At 40.4% G+C, this 14,491-nt stretch overlaps 3 protein-coding genes across 3 annotated transcripts; 1 reads left to right on the top strand and 2 right to left on the bottom strand.

The window, feature by feature from the left end:
* Positions 1 to 4,927: 4,927 nt before the first annotated feature.
* On the bottom strand, positions 4,928 to 6,391 carry kctd12 (potassium channel tetramerization domain containing 12). Its single transcript, XM_022740858.1, has one exon. It carries the CDS (start codon positions 6,367 to 6,369, stop codon positions 5,503 to 5,505), a length of 867 nt encoding a protein of 288 aa, XP_022596579.1. The 5' UTR covers positions 6,370 to 6,391; the 3' UTR covers positions 4,928 to 5,502.
* Positions 6,392 to 7,855: 1,464 nt separating this feature from the next.
* On the top strand, positions 7,856 to 11,233 carry acod1 (aconitate decarboxylase 1). The gene is made up of 5 exons (XM_022741098.1): positions 7,856 to 7,892; positions 8,104 to 8,265; positions 8,816 to 8,905; positions 9,009 to 9,208; positions 10,105 to 11,233. Exons 1-5 carry the CDS (start codon positions 7,881 to 7,883, stop codon positions 11,063 to 11,065), a joined length of 1,425 nt encoding a protein of 474 aa, XP_022596819.1. The 5' UTR covers positions 7,856 to 7,880; the 3' UTR covers positions 11,066 to 11,233.
* Positions 11,230 to 13,973, bottom strand: LOC111218685 (ES1 protein homolog, mitochondrial-like). Its single transcript, XM_022741099.1, has 4 exons — positions 13,744 to 13,973; positions 12,999 to 13,170; positions 12,609 to 12,807; positions 11,230 to 11,786 (listed from the first exon to the last, which is right to left on the bottom strand). Exons 1-4 carry the CDS (start codon positions 13,936 to 13,938, stop codon positions 11,591 to 11,593), a joined length of 762 nt encoding a protein of 253 aa, XP_022596820.1. The 5' UTR covers positions 13,939 to 13,973; the 3' UTR covers positions 11,230 to 11,590.
* Between the last annotated feature and the right edge of the window lie 518 nt (positions 13,974 to 14,491).

The following is a 14,491-nucleotide window of genomic DNA, read 5'->3' as shown; positions in this document are numbered from 1 at the left end:
ATTTAGGTCTTTCATCTAAATGCAGGCACTTGCACTCATTGTGGGTTGAGCTGTTGCCCCTTGGCCCTCTTTGGCTGAAGTGTCCCACAGGACTAAATAAGTAATCATTAGTAATCACTAATGTAGTATTACTGGTATTATTATCATTATTATTATTATTATTATTATTATTATTATTATTATTATTATTATTATTGTGCACTGTTGTTCCTGCATCTATTATTCTCATCTCACAGCGAGAAAGCTCTCATTCATGGCGACCTTTCATTTAACAAGCAATATGGTTATCGTCCTCTGTGTCTGCATTCATTCCTTCAGTAATCTGTGAAAAAACATTCTCCCTCCATGCCTTCTTTATTTATTTGGGTGTGGATGCGCAGGATGTAGGCTGATCTTTGTATGTGATTTACACAGCACTTATTGGCATGAAACTGAGATTGTATTGAGATTGTTATAGTCTTACTTTTTTCTACTACAAATTCTTTTGTTAAAGTCCATTGGCATGAACATCTTCTTTGACCTGATTTTTTTTTTTTTTTTTTTTTTTTTTTTTAAGACCAAAATTTATTTGACGAAGCTGCTTCTATCTTTACATGTTACCACAATAACAGGTGGTGAACATTAACAACAGCGAAACTTGATCAAGCCAAAATAACAAAATAATTCATGCTGACAACCTGCTAACGTCAATATTTGTATACGACGATAATATCATATTCATTTTTGGTTTGATATATAGGTTACTGTGGCCTGCACTAAGGCCCCCACACTCTGTATAATACATATTCTATTCTATTGATTGAGCATATGCTGTGTTTTCAGTCGTATACTGTCAGAAGTCAGTTACTGCTTGGTACGCAGCATGCTGTTTGCAGGGTGTCATGTGTTCAAGTGGCCTGGGTGCATATGATGTAATTGCAATGTCTCTGGTTTGATTTCAGTAGGGCACCTTTGTCGCATGTTTCCCCCTATCCTTCATAATGTCTGTTTAAAATCCTGTTTACGTGTCTTTGTTCTGTTCTGTGCTTACATTAAAAAGAAAATCAACAATGATTTAGTTTTCTAATAAGATGGGTGTCATTCCCAAATGCCCTGCCTGTCTTTATTACAGAGGGAAAAGTGCTGCACATTGTACTGTAAATGCTGAATGTGGTTAAAACTGAAAATAGGATGGACAATATTTGTGATTTATCTTCCAATACCGTACTCACTGATGAACTTTCTTGTTGCTCCTGGGTTCTGTTGACACCCTGAGCCTTTTCACCATAGGTAACACTATAATATATAAATTATATACAAATTTTGCATAACAGTGGGAAACACCCTCTTCTGAACGCTGACTGATGCATATCCCCTGTTGTGAAGTCAAGTTTAAAATGTATTTCTGACTCAGAATTTAATTAGAATAATGAAGCCTTTGGTCCAGAGCCGCTGTTGTGATGTGCTAATGAAACCGACTTTGATCTAAAATAACTCAGGAAGCTGAAACGCATCCTGGACCCATGCATGGAATTCAAACAGTCCCGATTTGTTGAGATTCATGTCAGGGTGCTTGATGACGAGCATGCGCAGACAGAGGAACACATATTGCAGATAGAGAAAGGAAAGAACAGTATAACAATGGTTGACAATCAAGTCTTTTTTCTCTCAATCTTCCTATTTTCCTCCAGTCCCTGACTCACTTTGTCTCACAGCTTCCTTCTTTTGTTCTCTGTTATCCTCTCATCAGTCAAACTAAAAAACCTGACAGCCCATTTATTTCATTTCCATTTAACTGAAAAGCAACATAGTCATGGGAATTTATGGAAAATGTCAGCAGCTGTCATTCGTGTTTAGTATATCATCCTATGTCCCGTATATTGTTATAACAGTCCTCATTCCTCCATTATTTCTTCTCACAATTCAGTGTTAACTAGAAATATATTGGTTGTCCTCTTTTGTTGTTTTCTTTTGCTTTGTAACAGTACCTCTAAAAACTTTACAGACATTTAGACTGAACCGTCATAAAAACTCATTTGCTCCATCATCCATTTAGACTTTAATTAGCAGACGTCAGATACTGTACTGGATGAATTTTACATGGTCACATGGGCATGTGAAAGACTCCACAGTTTTACTGTTGAACATACAATGTTCTGCTGCAGTGTATAATACTTAAGTGCAATATTACAGTTTTAGTTTTAGTGGTTTTATTGGTCTTATTGTTTTTTACTGTTGAATGTATGAACTTCTTCTTAATGCTTCTTAATGTATTTTATGAATGATTGTAAGGATACTGCTCTATCTCTTAACTTCACTTAAATTTACTTTACTAATCTTAAAACAAGACAAGTCAATAAGAAATGTACAATCAAAACTATAGATTTGTAGTTTGATACTGTGGCTTATAGATATCCAAATACTGCTATGGTACCAATTAAATTGTAACTAAACATAAAAAGACAACAGAAGTCTAGCCTGAAGAAAGCTTTATCTTTACAATATAAAGTTACATATAAATGAAATAGTGGACACTAGTAAACCTGAAATGCCTGACTCTGATTGGACTCTACTTTGTGATTCCTTATCATTTAATTTAAATTACAGATAATAAGTGTTGCTAGGGCGGTATAAAATCCTGCTTTATATTAACAGGCTTTAATGTATTAAGAGTGCATGTGTTTCAACAGCATGATTTGTTCTGCAATGAATGACAACCTTTGCTGCACATGTTCGAGTGGGTTTCCTCCCACAGTCCAGAAACATACGAGTGTTGTGGAGATTCACTCAAATTGCTCACACTGCACCGTGTGTAAAAGTAGGTTTGAGTCAGTCATTGTTTGTAGGCTGATATCTGTGACCGACTGGTGACTGACCCAGGGTGTTTCCTTGCATTTGGTCCAATGAATTCTGGTAAAAACAACAATAGTAATTATCACTGTCTGGTGTGTTTTTACATTCACAAAAAAAAACATTTATATAAGCTCTTGAGCCTATTTTCAAATGTTTTTTTTGGGTAGAACTGGACCATGCAAAGGTTGCTCAACTTCAAATCCCAAGATCATTCACTTGACCTAAAAATGCTTCATTCTTTTACACCAAGACAAAAATATGTTTGGACATATTTGGACATCCTGTGTTTCTCCCGATTATTTCATGAGGATTATTTGTTTTCAAGGATATAACACATTTATTTAAAGCAAAAAGATCACTGTGTTGCAAATGCACATTCCTATCCGACAAAGAATAATTTGCATATATGAAGGCGGGTGACAATATCTTGTCTCTTGACCGGATGCATTTAAGTATATCAAGGCTAGGTTACCACAGATGTCTGTGAAGAATCATCTCAGTCACTGCAGCTGCTGCTTCGGTGCTGTTGTCACCCAGCTGGATTAGGTTCAGTGAACCCGTAGAGTCATTTGGTCTGCCACAAAGGCTGACTGTTCATCTGATGTTGCTCTTTTGTGAGACCAAAGAAGAAGCCAATGGTAAATTTTGAGCTTCCTGGAAATACTGAAGCAAGCAATAGGACCAATTTAGGTTTCCAAGTAAAGTATGTTTTGCGTCATGTTTGACTCAAGACAAGTATGAGGCAACTAAACTAGTATTGTTGGTAGTTTATTGAATTTAAATGAAGTTGAAGGAGAGGTTTGCTCAAGCCTAAACTTAGTTGGTGTTACTTTGCTATAATGGGACCATATTTCGAGACTCAGTCAATTTTTAACTGATTTGTTGAACTACTATTAATGTGCATGTAAAGGTAGTCAAACTGTTTCTCACACTTCTCACTCTAAGTTCTTTTTTTTTTTTCATTTTTTAGCACCAGATATTTTTGGCTTGATATAGAGATGGCTCTGTTGTATTCAAGTGTCCTAAGGACCCTGAAACTGCACCAGCTAAATGGAATGCAGCCATCATTAAATTTATTATGCTTTTCTTGCTGTGATATATCAAAATTACCTCGAATGAAAAAAGGCATCCACAGTGGTCCCCAGAGAGATCACTATCCCAGAGATCATTTTCATTCCTGTCCAAACAGCACATCTCCTCACAACTTTTTAAAGTCGAATTGGACCAGACTGATGTATTTAGCTCATGAAACCCAAAAATGTTCCCTCTGAGTGGATGTCCCCAGACCCCTACAGAGGTTACGTCACTGCTTCTGGTCTATAAGCCCCTGATGTTCTATAATCCCACCCATGGCTCTGAATGTAAGGCCATTTTTTCATTTCTGTTTTGAATGACCCACGTAATCCATGGCTGGCTGTACACCGGGCCGTTAAATAAGTCTGCTCTTGCAGCAGAGGTGCACCAATCGACACTCCATTCATCCACACTCCCTGGCAGACCGAACTCTCGCATTTGTGTGCAGCTGGACCCTTTCATTATTTACACTTGAAATGATAATGACATCATGTGTGCACAGCTGCACTATTTGCATCCACATGGCATGCAGCTGAATTTGTGTGACAAAATGGATAAGTGGTAATGAATCCTCCTGCAATATTGACATGCTAACTATGTTCAGAGTTGGAGGTTTTTCTTCATCTGTAAATTAATAACATAACACATTGAATAGAAAAAAGATACAGTGCTCTGAAACAGCAATTTGCAAGAGTGATGAGCTAAGTTTGAGCCAAGGGAAGTTCATGGTCAGGATTTTTTAAGTCAGACAAGAACACAATGAGGAGTATAGACACATTACTGCCAATTGAAATGCATCACTTCTACCTGTGTGGGTTAAAACAGATTTTGTGGAGCTGGCCGCTTCAGTGCCATGATGGGCTGAGGTTCCTGGGTAGCGCATCTCTCTTTGAGGCTGACTCTTTGATTCCCCACTGAGTCAAATTTAAAAGGTTGGAGGGAGATGAATGCCAGTATTTTGTCACACTGTACAGTTCGTGCAGATGTTAAGAAGAAGGTAGGATGATTGGCAAAGGGCTGAGAAGATTTTATTTCATCTGAACAGGTTTAACATATACAACTCTACCAGGCAAGCACATATACTTACAATCATGTCAGTGATAGAACTGCTACAAGAGCCTATTAGATTATACAAAACTTGGCCAAACATGTGATCAAGCAAGCCTAGAAGTTACAATGACACTGAATACTAATTGCTGCTTGTCTGTTCTTGGATGCCGCTCAATTCACACAGCACTGAGTCAGATATGACTGAAACATTGACATGCAGTTCTATGAAACGGAGATGATGGCATTTTGTTGGTGTTCTCCACAAATAGGGCTTTGGAAGAGTGTGTCACCTCAAAACGATGCTCTTCTCACTTTCACCATCCAAATTGCATAATCTTCTCTTGACATGCTGTCAAATCTATTTTGGGGGCATTTTGTGTCTCTGGTAAACCTCAGAGCTGGAAATACTGGTAGCCTATTTTAGAATAGTGGAGCAATATTTTTTTTGCAGTTGCTATTCAACACAGCAAATGCAATACTTTTAAAGACATTCCTTTCTAGATTATGAAATGTCTATGTACATCAACATGACATGACTACTGTTAGTTATTCTCGACAGAAGACATATTCAGTGTAGCTTGTCCAGATTTTGTCCTCGTTTGGATCATTGCTGGTGTAGGCGCAGGTGCCTGTAGAGCTGCAGGCCACCATGTGGAAGCCCACCTCTGTCAGCTTGTCAAATGCCTGCTCTAGAAAATTATACTTCAGATAGTACCGGGATGTGTATCTCTCCGGGGGCCTGTCCGGGTCTCTGCTCTCATTCAGCGTGTCCCCAAACACTTCTTTGGCCAGCGAGGTCTTCCCGCAAACCGTGATGCGCGCCACTCTCCTGAATTTGGCATCGGTTTGGATGTCTCTCCCAATGGTGTACGAGCCTCGGTATCCTATCGTGATATAGCCCGACTTTCTGGAGTCCAGGGATGGGGAGCGCATGGCCCCGCTGACAGACATGGCGCGTAAAGTCTCCATGCCGCCAGAGGAGCCGCACTGCTGCGCACCTTCCTCTGTGTCGCTCTGGCTGATCTCCTCGCTGATTGAATTATCCTTACTCACCCGGGGGCTGAGGCGCTTGGCGAGGTCCCGCAGCTGGAAAAAGTCAGCCTCCCTCTGCAGTCGACTTTTCTCGGGGAAGTAGTCCGGGAGGACCAAGTTGAGGTCTCGGAGATAATCTAGGATGTAGCGGAACAAGAACCCATCCCTGTCCAAGAAAAAGCGCCCTTTGCTGTCTCTCGCCAACTCCTTGGGTGACTTCTTGCTGAACATGTTCCAGAGGAGCGAGTCTGGGACGGCGATCAGAGTTTTGTGTCTGGTAACATAAACCTGTCCGCCGACATTCAGCTCAATGATCTCTGAAAACGGAGATCCCGAGTCCCCGCAGTTGGACACCCCGCGCTCTGTGTCGGCCAGTGCCATCCTCTCTGAGCCGCTGCACTGATGTGGGATCAGTGGAAACACTGAGCAACAAAGTGGCAGCGGCTTGTTTATGAAGCCTGGGCTTACCACGTGCGTGAGTGCGCGTGCGTGATGGGTTGACTGTTAAGTTGACATTTAACTATTGAATGGCTGACTTGAAAAAAATAAGGGCTCATAGCCCCCCCCTCTCTCTTCACACACACACACACACACACACACACACAGAGAGATGGAGAGAGACTGTAATCTCCTCCAGCATCAGTTAAAGCAAACACCCACATTTGATTATGTGTCATTTGTTCCTTCCTGCCCTGTTTGACATGAATTTATATTTATTGTTTAATTAATCAAATAAATTGTTAGTTTTTTTTTTCAAATCCCATGGGAACACACAAAACCAGAAACCATGCAAATGGCTTAAGTTATTCAAGCTTTGAAATCAAGACATGGTTGTAAAATATGGAAAGAGTGACACCCATTGCAGCTCTGAAGGAAATGCAGCCAGCATCTTAGACATCACAGAGACACACACACACACACACACACACACACACACACACACACACACACACACACACACACACACACACTCAGTCAGTCAGTCAGTCGTCACCACCACATGTTGAAGTCGGCAGTGCAAACTGTTGAAGTTGAAATAGCTAAAAAAAAAAAAATGGATAAATGAAACTGTTAAAGTAATAGAAAAGCAGTTGGAATTGTAAGCTATAAGTAATGAAGAAGCACTTCATATTATATATATATACATATATATAATAGTTAGCTAAAAGTAATGAATAAATAGATAAAAGCAGTAGATAAAGAGGTAAAAGTGATGAAAAACAGCAGAAATAGGAAGCTAAGAAGTAATTGATATCTGGGCTTCTGCCATTCCAGTTTGTGTAAGTGTGAATGTATACTTGACCAAACAGCTAAATACTGACAGTTCCATTGTATAAAAACTATTGCATTAACATCCACTTTTAGTGCTTAATAATATCTGGAACATAACAGGCGGTGGGGTAGTCATTGCAAATGTTTTTTGTAATGTTACATCCAAAGACAAAGTCTTGTGATTGTCAGTGAGTGAACTGGTTGAGCTGTGTGTCATTTCCCTGTTCAAACTTCCCATTACAGAGAGCTGAATTTCCATTGTCAGTCATCTCAAAAATAGACGGGTTGTGAAAGACAGCATGATTTCTTTGTCAGATAGCATAGGATGTTTTGAACCGATATCTGGAATTAAATGTGGCTTTCAAATTCAAACATTTGGAATTAAAACAAAGCAAAATCAGGTAATTTAGTAGATTTGCCATCCACCATTTACCAAACAATGAAAATCAGGAAAAATTAATCAAAGGCTATATCCAGTCATTGTGAAAGTTCCTACTTCTCATTCTGGTGGGTTTTACCCACTTTGGAAATTTGGTGGACCAACCTTCAGATAGTCCAAATACATAAAAGGCAGCTGCACTTGAATACTTGGTCATTTGAAGCATTGATGAGCTGTAACAATGATACGCAAGGTATAGCTGTTTTCTTTCATACTCATATCTTTCCTTAGATTACATATTTTAAGCATTTCACTACATGTGATTAGGTGCAGTAGGTAGCTTTTGGAAAGTGTTTTGGGGTTTAAAGACAAATACATGCAGAGTATTTTAGTTAATTAGTCAGGTCTCTGGGGAGGTTTGCACCTTGAGGTTTAGACTGACTGGTCGTGTTTCACCTTACCAGGGTATTACAGAGAGCTTTGGAGCTGCTATCCATGCCCTCAACACCGCTCGGCTAACAGATGGTGTGATTAACAGAAGCAAAAGGATGATTCTGGACACCCTGGGCGTTGGGTTATTAGGAACCAGGACAGCTGTCTTCAACAAGGCTCTCACGTACAGCCAGGTAAAGTAAACTGCTTGACGAGTGGAGGTATATTAATATAAATAAATTAAACTCCAAATGAGAAAGCTTTAATTCTGACTTAGCGAAAGTAAGCTTGAAAACACCACAACGATGGCTGATATTAAATTCTAAATTAACAATATTTGTCAACCCTCTATATACTATATATCCACTGTGTGTCTTTAGTAGTGTCAACTTGTGATCATCATTAAATCTTTATTTATTTTCCGTCATTAGAAGTTATGTGATCCTCACATACTAAGCTATTTATTGTACAGCTGACAAATACTGCTACTGCTAAGTATAGACCCACTATATCTACTATCAATAAAACCCACTATTGTGCAGTGTTCGTGCTTTCCTTTTCTATAGGGTGTTTATATTATTAGTCTACTTCTTGTACTTAAATAGGCCAAGCTGTAGATATGATCCATTTTATTCTGCTGTTTATTCAGAATTGTGGAAGCTGGAAACATCCCTACTGAGTTCAGAGTTTATTTACATCCCCATTTAATTGCACTCTTACCCTCATTAATCTGTCTGATTGCAGTTGTTCACATCTGAGGAGAGGAGCAGTGTTTGGGGTAAATCAGACATAACTCTCCCTCCTCACTATGCTGCATTTGTCAATGGCATCGCGGTACGTTTGCTCAAATAAAAGCATCATATTATATAGAAACATGAAAGTGATGTGGATCTGGCTTGAGACTGATCATTGGTTCTGTCACATTGTCTGATGACAGGTCCACTCCATGGACTTTGACGACACATGGCATCCTGCTACTCATCCCTCGGGGGCTGTGCTTCCTGCACTGCTGGCCCTGGTAGAGACACTGCCCAGCCAGACCTCTGGTCTAGACCTGCTGCTGGCCTTTAATGTTGGCATCGAGGTGCAAGGCAGACTCATGAGGTTCTCCAGAGAGGCATACAACATCCCTGAGAGGTGAGATATTTGGAAATATTAACCAACATTTGAGTTCTGTGCATATTTTCCGTCCAGTTGTAAATTGGAGTCCAGTGGAATTACTTGAGGATTAAAGGGCTGATTCACCCAAATCACAAAAAGTGCAACAGCTACCTCTAGTGGTAACTAGTCATGAAGACAGTTTTGGTTTTAGACAGTTGGGTGGTGAATGGATTTTAGTGTGTGGAACTCACAGCATTCGAAAATGAAATCTAAAAACATTTCCAGAAAGTGTCCACACAACTTGATGAACCTCTCTGTCAACAGTTTTCATCGGGACGACTGGTTTGGTACACAGTAGTTTCAAAGGAAAACTAGTCACCAGGGTGTGAGAATTAACCAAAAAACAAAACTTGCTGTAAATAAATAAGTAAACAAAATTCCTGTCGCATCTAAATCATTGAGGTAGCAGCACAACCTGCCAAAAAAATTAAAAGTTTACTTTTTGTAACTTAGGTGATATGACCATTTATTGCAAAGCAGACAAACCCGAACTTGTGCCACACACCAACAATTATTATCATTATTGATTAATCAAAAAAATATTTTCTCAATTTACTGTTTGGCATCTAAAATGTCAGATAATACCCGTCTTTTAAGGCTTCAAATAGCTTGTTTTTTCTTACCAACAGTCTAAAGCTTGAAAAACTAGCAAATCCTCACCTTTGACAAGCTGGAACCAGTGAATGAAAAATGAATTAATTGATTATCAAAATTGTTGTCAGCTAATTTTCTGTCAGTCAACTATTTAATTAATTATTTCTAATTAATTATTTAATTATTAATTGTTAATTCAGGCCTCATCAAAGCCTCATTAAACTTGAATATATATACTAAGGTTTTGGTCATCTTTCTCCCTCTCTCCTGACACCCAGATTCCACCCTCCCAGTGTTGTTGGGGTGATGGGGAGTGCTGCAGCCTCAGCCAAGCTGCTGGGTCTTTCCCCTGCACAATGCAGTCACGCTCTGGCTATCGCAGCCTCCTCTGCTGGGGCTCCCTTGGCCAACGCTGCCACACAAACCAAACCTCTCCACATAGGAAATGCTGCTCGGAGAGGCCTGGAAGCTGCTCAGCTAGCCCAGATGGGATTGGAGGGGAATCCAGCCATCCTGGATATGGACCATGGGTTTGGGGTTTACTACAAAGACTACTGTCCTTCAGCAGTTGCAGATTCTGCCTCTGGCGGCTTTAAATGGATTCTGGAAGATCAGAATGTGGCCATCAAGCGCATCCCTGCTCATCTGGGGATGCACTGGGTTGTGGATGCAGCTCTGGCAGCCCGCAGACAGCTTGAAAATACAGTTGGGAACTTCGACCTCAGCCACATCCAGCACATCACACTACGAGTACCTCCATCCAAGTACATTAACTGCCCCTTGCCTTCCACAGAGCACCAGGCCAGACACTCATTTCAGTTCAACGCCTGCTCTGCTCTGCTGGATAACAAAGTAACGGTGGCCTCCTTCAGCGAAGCTCAAATTAACCGACCTGCTCTGAAGAGGCTTCTGGCTAAAGTGACGGTCGAGAACCCTGAAGATAACCCACCCAGCTTTGACAAGATGTACTGTGAGGTCCAGATAGAAACAGATCAGGGGCAGACTTACACAGCCAGGTGTGATACCTTTTATGGCCACTGGAGGAAGCCACTGAGTCACAAGGACCTGGTGGAGAAGTTCAGTGTTAATGCATCTTCGGTGTTGTGCACAAAGGGGGTGGAGGGAGTGATTGATGTGATGGGAAACCTTGAAAGAGTAAGTGAATGCTCAGTCTTGGGCTCATATCTGAGGATGACAAGTAGTCCACATAGGCAGCTATACAGCAGGAAGGTTTTCTAATTGTACAGTATGTGATGAAGCCAGTGTCTCTATGATAAACTGTATTTTTGTGTAATATTTGAAACATTTCAATTATCACACATTACGGTGCATGCCATACACATGCATGCACTCATCTTTTTCTTCTGTGGTGTTTGGGTGTGAAATAAAGTGAACTGAAAAAGTGAACTTTTTCATTTTATTGCATTTTTTTGTACAATACCATACACCTATTGATTTTCAAAAATCTTAAGTCTAACCTAATTTCTGTCATGACACTGATCCACTGCATCTCAGTACAATTCAGTAAGATCGAGTTAAACTGAGATTTTTGTCAAATAATAGAGACACCTGAAATATTAGACCGTGCGGTGCACATTGCTGCTACAAACATGTATATTTCAAGAGTATCTGGAAGTGCTTCTAATCAAGGTGATACTTCATCTTCTTAAAATCAGCTCAGCAGGCAACTATCATAGAGCTCGCTAAATCGACACGACCACCGTTCTTTCCCTTGTTTCCACCATCTTTTGAGTTTCACTAGGATCAAGCAATTTTCAGAACATCCCGCACCATCGCGCCAATTCCGTCAAATATCTCATGGATGGGAGCGTTGCACATGAAGGCACTGGTGGTGACCAGCTTGTTCTTCTCGTCCACGTGGCTCTCGCTGACGCTCTTGCTCATATGTTTGCAGCCCAGCTGGTTGATTGCCGCTGCAGTGTCAGTAGTGTCGGGGTACCTGACAGAAAACAAAAGTGGGACCGAACAATGTTTAGATGTTTGAAAGCAGACAATCAAGGAAAGTTAATAATAAATAAAGATTTATTCCAATTTATTTCTAATGATGAAAATGACACTAAAGGTACGTGTAGGTGAGATTAATTAATTGGGTGAGATTTTATACACACGCATGTATTTTTTTGTCTTGTCATTATCATGTTTTCTATTTTGACTTTTAATCTCAGGCCTTTCTCTCAGACTGGCCTCTTAGTTGATGCCCTGATTTGAAACACCTGTCCCAGTTGGTGCAAATGTCAGGTGACTGCTCTATCTTATCCTTAAAAAGGAAGTCCAGCCCCCCGCTAGAATAGATGTGATAATTCTGCAAACGCCAAAGTAATTTCTGAGAATCCAAGAGGTCCAGCAGTACAAGAAACCTGAGCCTTCACATGATCCAACAGATTGCAAACAAGCCAACAGTTGAGCCAAAATATCTGAACAACTTCGTTGTGGAGTAAAACCGAAAATGGGCACACCCAAAATGTGGCAATGATTACAACAAAAAAATCGAACTGTGCATACGTGATATTTTCACCATTTGCCTTTGCTGTCACTTCCAAATAAATCTGGAAAAACCACAGGGTCATCTCAAATCCCCAAAAAATAATTGCTTGCATTTCTTAGCCTGTCAAACTTCCCTTTTCAATGTTGCTGCATTCCCAGACCTCAGCATTTAACTTTGTAAAAGAAAAAGCAGAACTATGACAAAAAAACCCAGGTTGTAATGAACTGGAGTTATACAAGAAGTAGTATGAGGTGTTCTTAAACAAGTTAGACTCACTTATCATCCTTCTCAAGGCCAACAGTGACCTCACACCCAGGAAACACCTTAGCAGCCAGGACAGGTGAGATGCAGCAGAGGCCGATGGGTTTGCCCTCGCCGTGGAACGCCTGCAGCACGGCCTTGACCTCATCATTAACAGAGCAGTCCTTCCCCTGCACTGCCCATGTACAGAGGTTCTTCGCTGCCCCGAAACCACCTGCCCAATATCAAAGAGAAAATTCATTAGGCAGGAATATTAATAGGTAAATACAGGCCCTGGTTTCAACCTTACAGGGTCTCAATCAAGACTGAGACAGTATTTAGCATTTAGACTTAACCACTGAAGCATGTAACACAGGACAGAGAGAGAGGGAGAGAGAGCAGGCTGTCATGTTGTTATGACCACACCTGGGAATATAACAGCATCATGGTCTTTAACACTGAGTTTAGACAGGTCCTGGATGTTTCCACGGGCCAGCCTGGCGCTCTCCACCAACACGTTTCTCTTCTCTTGAGACGGTTCGCCTTTCAGATGGTTCACCACATGCATCTGGTCAATGTTGGGGGCAAACATGTCTACCTGCAGGTGATAAAAGCAAAGGTGAGGACTTCATAACATGAAAAACACCAAACACCATCGACACAGCAACTAATGATTATTTTTACCTGTTGATGCTTTAACCTACAGTCATGTTGTGCAGACTAGAGCCCTTTAAAGGACAGGTTCATCTGAGGAACAACTTCCGTGACTAATAACTCCTGAAGTGTACATATGGACAACTGTATTTTCTAACTGACTTGAAAATATGTGAACCTATCCTTTAAAAAAGTGTCATGCACAATATGTACAATTTAGCTGATCACAGTCAAATGTGCACAGCAGTTTTCTGGGCACCATAAAGCAAGGGTATGTAACAATTTCAGTTTGGTCTAACAAGTTGTATAGGTCATGCCCAGACCCCAAAGCCTGCAGCATGTGTATCTAACTTTTTGTCACATATGCAATGAAGACAACAAGAAAAGAGGAATTTGTATTTGTATCAAACTACTAATAATCTGGTTATAGAGTGTATCTCACACACTTTTTCTCCAGTTCCCCCAGCACAACATACAGTGTGCGTAGTTGCAGATCAAAGCTACCTAACAAACTTACATTCGCACCTCCTCTGCTCAGGTGAACCAAAACAGCGGAGGCCTCGTGGATCTCACTGCCATCATAGACTCCGCAGCCCGCCAGCACCACGGCCACGCGTTTAGCCATATGTGCTGAATAATAGCTTTTGTTCACCGTCTGAATGGTCCTGAGTGTCAGGAAGTTACGACCACAGTGGTGCAGCAGGGTGAGCATGGCGGACTGTCAGAGGAGAGGACGCCCCCTGCTTCCGTTTCTTCTTCTGCACTTGAGGAGGCGATGTGTACGTAGCCAGGTTTCTGGGTACTTTAGCGCCATCCTGTGTGTAAACCCCACGGTTCAGCTGGTGTTTAAAAAATATTAGAGAGAGGAAAAAGGCTGATGCAAAGGAACAAATAAAAAGGTCAAATTACACTTTGATTTAAAGACATACGTTTTTTAAAAAAAAAAAAAAAAAGGTGCGTGCATGAAGTATAATTCTTCTGCAGTTGGTCACGTTGTATAATGTCTAAACAATGAAAATAATTCATAACTGTTGTTTTTTTCCGCCAGCCCACAACTGATCCAACTACATTTCCAATGAATACTGGACACTTTGGCTTTATTTTGTAAATTAGGCCGACTATACTATTACTTTTTATGCCTTACTATATACTATTTTGTTTTTTGTTTTTTTGTTTTTTTTATATTTTAGTGTACTATGAAGTTTTTATGACTTATTATGCTATGACTTTTTTTTATAACTTTTTTATGCCTTACTACACTGTGA

This window comes from Seriola dumerili, unplaced genomic scaffold, assembly GCF_002260705.1.
Source record: "Seriola dumerili isolate Sdu_G_001 unplaced genomic scaffold, Sdu_1.0 BDQW01000052.1, whole genome shotgun sequence".
NCBI lineage: Eukaryota > Metazoa > Chordata > Actinopteri > Carangiformes > Carangidae > Seriola > Seriola dumerili.
The sequence above is the reverse complement of the archived record's forward strand: the minus strand, read 5'-3'. Positions and strand labels throughout refer to the sequence as shown.

Bases quoted from the DNA above. Each gene is read 5' to 3' on its own strand.
- kctd12 (XM_022740858.1), bottom strand. From the start codon at position 6,369: ATGGCACTGGCCGACACAGAGCGCGGGGTGTCCAACTGCGGGGACTCG.
- acod1 (XM_022741098.1), top strand. The intron at 8,906-9,008 runs GTACGTTTGCTC...GTCTGATGACAG, and splicing joins CATTTGTCAATGGCATCGCG to GTCCACTCCATGGACTTTGA. The intron at 9,209-10,104 runs GTGAGATATTTG...CCTGACACCCAG, and splicing joins GCATACAACATCCCTGAGAG to ATTCCACCCTCCCAGTGTTG.
- LOC111218685 (XM_022741099.1), bottom strand. From the start codon at position 13,938: ATGCTCACCCTGCTGCACCACTGTGGTCGTAACTTCCTGACACTCAGG. The intron at 13,171-13,743 runs GTAAGTTTGTTA...TATCACCTGCAG, and splicing joins TGAGCAGAGGAGGTGCGAAT to GTAGACATGTTTGCCCCCAA. The intron at 11,787-12,608 runs GTGAGTCTAACT...GTTTTCTGTCAG, and splicing joins GGCCTTGAGAAGGATGATAA to GTACCCCGACACTACTGACA.